At 37.8% G+C, this 8,359-nt stretch overlaps 1 protein-coding gene across 2 annotated transcripts in view; it reads right to left on the bottom strand.

The window, feature by feature from the left end:
* Positions 1-8,359, bottom strand: part of LOC144977675 (UNC93-like protein) — a 43,411-nt gene that overhangs the window by 9,249 nt on the left and 25,803 nt on the right. The window contains exons 3-4 of one of the 2 annotated variants that reach the window (XM_078923113.1): positions 1,229-1,506; positions 429-587 (exon numbers count right to left, since the gene is read on the bottom strand). In XM_078923113.1, coding sequence (XP_078779239.1) covers positions 429-587; positions 1,229-1,506 — 437 coding nt within the window. The remainder of the gene's footprint in view (positions 1-428; positions 588-1,228; positions 1,507-8,359) is intronic. The other variant, XM_078923114.1, reaches the window with a different exon arrangement.

The raw sequence follows: 8,359 nt of genomic DNA on the forward strand, positions 1-8,359 counted from the left end.
TGATAATGGTGATGATGTTGATGATGATGATGATGATGATGATGATGATGATGAAGTTGATGATGATGATGATGATGATGATGATGATGATGATGATGATGATGATGATGATGATGATGATGATGATAATTATGATGACAACGATCTTTTGATTTCATACCTACAGTCTATAAATCCTTGTTAAATACAAACAACTGGATTAAACGCAAATATATATAGTATGCGCTTGGCTAAGAAGCTCACAACATTGCCATCCGGAAGTATAACGGACCAACACATAAAACTATATGTAACCTTAAACGTTTGTAGTCTGGTTAATACAGTTTAGTGAGAATTACTCATAAACACGGATGGCAAAAAACAATAACAAAGACCCGAGTGACTTCAACTTCATTCTATCTATAATAGCTTCAAACAGAGTTACTTACCTTGAACGGCGTAGAAATTTGCTGCTATATACAAGATGTAGCCGAGCATAGACACAGCCAAAGTCGTTTTACAACCCAGTCTGGCTATCAGAAATTTTGGCAGGAAACAGGAGAAGATAATACTGGCGTAGACTAGAGACAAACTGATGGACCCGATGCCTTAGGATGGAAGGAAGAAATTATGGAACATTAGATGCTGTAATTTTGAATAAAATGTCATATCTCGTTCTACTTGTTGCATGTTGCTGTTTGTCAGGGACCCGTTGTAAAGCGCAATTGAGCACGTTTAGTGGGTATTGCGTTATATAAAAGCTCATTATATTTTTATAAAATACAATTTTGAGACGTTGATTCAGATTTTTCAACATGTATCTTATAAATTGCATTGAGCACATTAAATGGATAAATATTGCGCTACATAAAAGCTCAAGTGTTTTTGTTTGTGTTTCTAAATATAGATATATAGCGTAGCCATCGTTATGTTATAGCCTGATACTGAAATCCAAAAGGACTGGCAGTTTGACGTCATTATTTGGTCAGTATCAGCGTAGCCATCGTTATGTTATAGCCTGAAACTGAAATCCAAAAGGACTGGCAGTTTGACGTCATTTTTTGGTTTTTGTACCGTCTAGTGAGTTGTCGTTAGTAGAGCTCATGGAAACAAGTGGTCCCATTGGTTGAACTATTGAATACAACTCACGATTTGTTTTCTTTTGTGGCAAAAGAGTGGCATTTTGACGTCATTTTTTGGTCAGTACCAGGCCATAACTTTACGAAGGCCACGTATATAGGGTCCTTACCTTCCTCTCTGTTTAGACTAGTCTGAAGATTGGAGATTCCCCCAAAAGCCGTGAATAGAAAGACGAAGGAAGTACAGCCGACAAAGATGTTCTTGAGGATGGTTTTCTTGGAGAAGGGGATATCCTGCTTCTCCTTGTGATGACTGTTTCCGTTGGGGACAGGGCTGGCCTCCGGCAGGAGAGTGGCGGTGGCCTTGGTGGCCGAATCGCCATTGGACGTGGCCTTTCCATTGAGTTCGATGAACTCTTTGTCGTCGGCGTTGTCGATTAGAGTCGTTCTGTCGGAGAAGAAAAAAAAAAGGATTTGATAGAAATTTAAAGAGAAAAAAATGGAGATGGAAATATATTTACTTCTCCTTATTCTCATCAAATAGGGAATGGGATTAGCGGAAGAGTAGCGTCCCTTGATTGGACGTCACCTTACAGAGAGAGCGTCAAAATGGTTATGCGCATGCGTCTCTCTCGTCCTCGCTTACGGTGAAGTGTCTCATGCCGCACAACCAACATGACGTTCTCTCTCTAATAACTTTTCCGCTCGTGACTTCCAATCAAGGGACGCTACTCTTCCGCTAATCTCATTCCCGAGAAGTGCGTGTCGATGAATATGAATCTCTCACCTTTTTTATTCATATGAGTTGTTTTGTTGACAAATGAAATAAAAGACGGGTTAAAATGAAAACCCGGAAGCGCGAAGGAACGAAAATAAAAAGATTAATCATTTCGAAAATACGTAAATTTTCCGTCGAGATTCCTTCATGACGTAATGAGAAACGATTTTATTTTACATACTCGAGCTTTTATATAGCGCACTATCCACTAAACGTGCTCAAAGCGCTTTACAGGGGTTCTATAGCCAACAACTCTTAATATGTAGGACGAGACATGACGCCTGTCAGGTGATATTACATTTTTCGTTTCGGACAGAGACAACGCTGTTCACGGCCAGATACTCATTTTACACCTGAGTACGGTGAAAGAATATGAGTAAAGAGGCTTGTCCAAGGACTGAATTATGCGCGGCTCAAGGGAAGACTGGGACTCTGGACTCTCCGGTCCAATACAATACCACAAGAAGAAATAAATCACATTTCACTCCTAATTGCAGGTAGATAACTCCGTTTCAAAAGCTATAAAATTAAAAATTACACAATTATTTCCCTTTGATCATAAAACTGACAGTGCATTTTCAATCTATATATATCTATCTATCAAGAGCTCTCTATCTGTATATCCATCCATCCCCTTATCTATCTATCTATCTATCTATCTATGTATCTATCTATCTATCTGTCTATCCATCCATCCATCTATCTATCTATCTATCTATCTATCTATCTATCTATCTATCTATCTATCTATCATCTATCTATCTTTTCCATCTATCTATCTATCTCATCATCTATCTTCTATCTATCTATCTATCTATCTATCTATCTATCTATCTATCTATCTATCTATCTATCTATCTATCTATCTATCTATTATCTATCCGTCCATCTATCTCTCTCTCTCTCTCTCTCCTCTCTCTCTCTCTCTATCTATCTATCTAACTATCTACCATTCAAACGTGTATGAACTCCTCGTATTCTCTAATCATCACTTGACAGTAACAAATAATTTAATGAGTTATCTCCCTTACAGTGGAGTAGGTCAAGTTATACTCATGTTGGATTATATTGCACTCTCACTCCACTTAGCTAAATGTGATAGATACGTACATGCAGGGCTGCCAGATTGCCACGTCCGTGGCCACATAAAAAAATAGTCTTTCTAATAATATATTTTTTTTCAATTAAAAACAAACAAATAAACAAAAAATAAATTGCATTGTTAATCTTTCGTTTATCAAAACTGATGAGTTTTTAAAGGGGGTCGGTGTGTTCGTGTTAGTAGGGGGCTAAAATCTTTTACGCACACAGACAAATCCACTCCGTTCTCAGTGTTGAACTCCAGTTAAAAGACATTGTGTATTACCTTTTTTTCTCTCTATTTAAAAGTTGATTGGAAAATATAATGAGGGTTTATAACATACTGAATTCCGTAAAAATACGAAAAATTGTCAAAATTTAGTGGTGTTTGGCTACGCGTGGTTCTATTTGGCCGGAAAAAGTCGAAATTGGCCAAAAGGAACACTGGCCATCTGGCAGCCCTACGGCTCACATGACCCACTCGTCTTGACCTAATCATTTTCAGTACAAAGAATTTTGTTCGTTGTCGTATATCATGTCATGGAAGTATCAATGTCTGTTTTCTTTGTCTCCAGATACATGGGGTCAAGTAATTTGTCTGGTTATATGGGTGAACTTGATTTGGAGATAGATAAGAAGAGAGAGAGAGAGAGAGAGAGAGAGAGAGAGAGAGAGAGAGAAAGAGAGAGTAATAAGAGAGAGAGAGTAATAAGAGAGAGAGAGAGAGAGAGGGGAGAGAGAGAGAGAGGGGGGGAGAGATGTAGAGAGAGAGAGAGTGTGTGTGTGATGGAAAGAGAGAAAGAAGAGAGGGAGAGAGAGGGAGAGGGAGAGAGGGGGGTAGAGAGAGATAGAGAGAGAGAGAGAGAGAGGGAGGGAGAGAAAGATAAAGATAAATAGACAGACAGATAGATAGAGGGAGAGAGAAATAGAGAGGGAAATAAAGAGAGAGAGATAGAGAGGGAGAGAGAGAGAAAGAGAGAGAGAGAGAGAGAGAGAGAGAGTACACAGAGAGGGATAGAAAAAAAAAGATAAAGATAGATAATGATAATGCTGATGTTGATGTTGATGATGATGATAATGATGATGATGATGATAGTAATGAAGTAGTGCAAATGACCTTGACAGTGATCATAACAACAAACAACAACAGCATTGTTCTACTTTCTAAGAAGGAGACCGGAAATGGTTGTACTTCTACTCAATGGATGACGGCGATGACTAAATAAACTGCACCATCTTACACCAAACTATAAATAAAACTGACAATGCAGTACACGGTGTGTACTTATTCGCAGGTCTGATAACCTACATTGTTATGGTCTCATTGTTGTAATGGAAATACTCTCAAACCAACGTGTACTAATTTACAGGTCTGATAACCCATACATTGTTATGATCTCATTGTTGTAATAGATATCCACTCAAACCAACGTACAATTTTATCCATTACAACAATGTCAAATCAGGCCTACAATTGTATTCGGTTATCAGACCTTCAAACATGTGTACATCGGCATAAAACATTTTTTTTTCATTTTGATCAGAAAACCTTCACTTCATATTTATATATTTACCTCAGGAATGAGAAATATATATGAGCATATTGTATTTGCAAGTCTATTTTGCGTTGGTTTGTTCCAAAACGTGAAATCAAGCCCCACAATAAACCAAGTACCAGCAGTACTATGCAAAAGAATCTCGTATCTAAAAATTTGGAGAGAAAATTTGTCCTTCAAATATCGATCAACTTTAATGACCCTCAGCTTGTCAAAAAAAAAAAAACCTCTCAAACCTGGGACGTCGTGATGTCGCAGGTTTGATAGTTGAGGTTGTTTTTTGTTTTTTTTTCAAAAGAGGGTCATTTATGCAGGACGACTTTTCTGGCTAAATTTTTAAATACGAGTTTTTGTGTGCAGAGTAACAGCTTGTGACTGGTGAATTGTGGACGGTGATCAGGCCTGCTAATGTTATATGTACTCGTGGCATTAAACAATAAATAAATAAATAAATAAATAAAATAAAATAAAATAAAATAAAAATAAAATAAAAATAAAATAAACGAAATACATGTACAACCAAACCATTCCTCCCCCCCGCCCTCCAAAAAACAGCATACAGACAACACAAAAAAAGACAAACAAAATAAACAAAAAAAAAACAAAAAAACACACACACACACATACACACACACACACATACACACAAATACAACCCAATAAATAACTAAGCAACTTTTGTCAGAGTAATGCAAAAATCACTCACATTCACACTCACGCTCACGCTCACGCTCACAATGTCACGGGTGCAAAAACAAAACAAAACAAAACAAACTACAGACTTTGACACCTGATGAGTCTTGTTTGTGTTTGTGTGAGTCAGCAAGATAAATAAAAAAGAAAGTAACCCGTCGTCTCAACACGGTATGACGTCGAAATGAACCCGATAAATGTTAAATGTGAGGTTATGTGGTCTTGAGGTATGACACTCGCCTTCGGGTCGGAAGGCCCAGGGTTCTAGTCTCGCTCTGAATGGCGCATAGTTGAGTCCTTGAAAAAAAGGCTATTTACTCACATTAACTCACCGTACTCGGGTATGAAATGAGTGCCTGGCCGTTAACAGCGTTGTCTCTGTCAAACACAAAAACATGTAATATCGTCTAAGAGGCGGCATGTCTCGTCTTACACGTTAAGTGTTGCTGTAAGTCAGGGACCCTTTGTAAAGCGATTTGCTCTCTTCGGACAACATGGGTGATTCCTGTTGACATCAGACATCTTGTTTGATGGATTATCTATAATTATTCCTTCATGAAAGAGAAATACACAGGCGAGCGTATCTTGTGATGCCGTAGCGGAAGGGCGTAATTATTTTTTTTATGTCGCACATTCTATAGATAGTTCGAAGATGACGTCACTCAGGTCTTTCTTATTGTTTTTGCCATCCGCGTTTATGAGTAATGCTCACTGAACTGTATTAACCTGACTATAAACGTTCATGGATACACACAGTTTTGTGTGTTGGTCCGTTATACTTCCGGATGGCAATGTTATGAGCTTCTTAGCCAAGCGCATACTATCTATAGAAACACAAACAAAGGATTGTAATTTCCACTTTAAATTGTTATAATTCTATAACACATGTGCCAATTCTACGTGATTTGAATGGTAACGGCTTGTGTATATAATACTACCTTAGTTTGAAAGCAGAAAAACACGTATTTAAAATTTGGCCAGAAAACTCGTTCTTCAAATATCGATCGATTTAAATGACCCTCGTCTTGGCTAAAACTCTCAAACCTGGGACTTTCCGAAGTCCCAGGTTTGAGAGTTTTAGCCAAGATGAGGGTCATTTAAATTGGCCGATATTTGAAGGAAGAGTGTTCTGGCTAAAATTAAAAATTCGTGTTTCTTTTTTTTTGTTGTTTTTTTTTTCTCTTCAGAATACGGTAGTATAAATGATTTCTTTGTCAAGTATTTCCAATTATTAGAACTCGTGATTATTTTACAACCTACTCACTCACGCCTTAAAACACACACACACACACATACACACACACACACAACACACACACACATATATATATATATATATATATATATATATATATATATATATATAATATATACATATATACACTCACACACAAGCTAATTAACATCCAATTGTACAAAATACCCATCTTTTCCGATACCGCGTGTCAGCAATAATAAAAGTCATGTGAGCTCGGAAAACAAAAAACGAATAAAATCAATTATTGTCGCTTTGTTTTAAATTGATATTTCGCAAGAATCCAATCATGTGATCATACAAATAAATCACGTGATAACCCATGTGATAAATGAAGCCGAGTGTGACTCAGTGTCATAAAACCGGTGTTCTGACCGTTTAATTTCGCTGTTGTCAATTTATTTGATTGTCGAAAATGATATAGACTATACTATACAGGACACTGGTTCGACGTGCATATATTTACAGGTCTGACAACCAAACGTAATTATGATGAGCCATGATTTAACATTGTAGTAATGGACAATAATATTTTTGCGTTGGTTTGAGAGTAGGGCCGGGCCTATTTCCATTATAACAAACGATGAGCGCTTAGCGGTTTGAGTTATCAGACCTGCATATAAACACACGTTGGTCAAGGGTCAATAGAAATTTACAGATACCCAAATCGCCCCCCCCCCCCCTTTTTAACTCTCTCCTTACCAGCCATTTCCAGGATTTTCCCCAAAACTTCACACCAACTAACACAAAAATATATTTTTTTTATCACTCAATCACAATAGCAGTAAAGTTCTTGATTTATCTACATAAATTCTGTAGCAAAATATACTCTATCTACAACACACTGTTCATTTTCTTTAGATTTTATGATGTACAATAGAAATTTGAATAAGAAAAATGTTGGTTGTATCGTAACTAATGTGACGATTTTCATGTAGTTGGTATGGTGAGGGTTAAAGGAAATAAGTAAGAAAGAAAAAAAAAAGATTAAATTTTAAGATATTCAACACACTAAATGACGGGCACCAGTAGTAGTGTGTAGTGTGTAGTTTCACAAAACGTTACACATGTCTAAATCGATCTTTGCATAAATTGTAACAACGTGGCACATTTATTTTTCTACCCCAAGGGGAGGGTTTGATTCGCAATTCACGATAGAAATACGCAAGAAGATTTAGTGATGAAATCCGTTGGATCACGATCAACGTGCACTTATTTGGAGGTCTGATAGTAATCCGTCAGGGCCGATGTGTGCATATATGCAGGTCTGACATCCGAACCTACTTATGGGCCTAGTTTAACATTGTTGTAATGGACAATATTTTGCGTCATGTTTTAATGCGCTCATGGAGCCGTAGTTCATTCCGGTTGCTGTAGGGTTGAACGGACAATAGCAATTGCTCGCTTCCCTTTGGACAGAACGCTAGTTTATTGGAAAAATACTTTCTGCCAGAACTAACAGACCTCGCCACTCAACAAATGCTGGGTGGACAGGAGGGCCAGGGATCGATCCTAGTCCCTTTGACCGTGAAGCGAGTGCGATTGAACTCGGTACCTATCGGGTAGGAAGCAAAGGCCGTACCGCTGAGCCACGCTGTCCCCTTCATATGTCAATCTCTTTCAATTGTCCTCATCTTGCCAAATGTTCTATAGTCTGTCCCGGGTTTGAGAATTTTGACTAGATAAGCCTAATTTTAATCGATCGATATAGTCTGAAGGATGAGTTTCCTGGCCAAAATTTTTAAAGATGTGTTGGGTTTTTTATTCTCCATAACACGTCGGCACTACTGACGTATGAACCAGATGCTGTATTATCACGTACGTGACTAGAACACCAATTGTCACATCTGACATTACTGCACTGTGGGATTGAAAAAGGGGAGGAAAAAACGAGAACCCCCCCCCCCCCCCCCCCCCCAAAAAAAAAAAAAAGAAAAAA

This window comes from Berghia stephanieae, chromosome 7 (assembly GCF_034508935.2).
Source record: "Berghia stephanieae isolate SIO BIC M18660-M18661 chromosome 7, UCSD_Bste_1.3, whole genome shotgun sequence".
Classification (NCBI taxonomy): domain Eukaryota; kingdom Metazoa; phylum Mollusca; class Gastropoda; order Nudibranchia; family Aeolidiidae; genus Berghia; species Berghia stephanieae.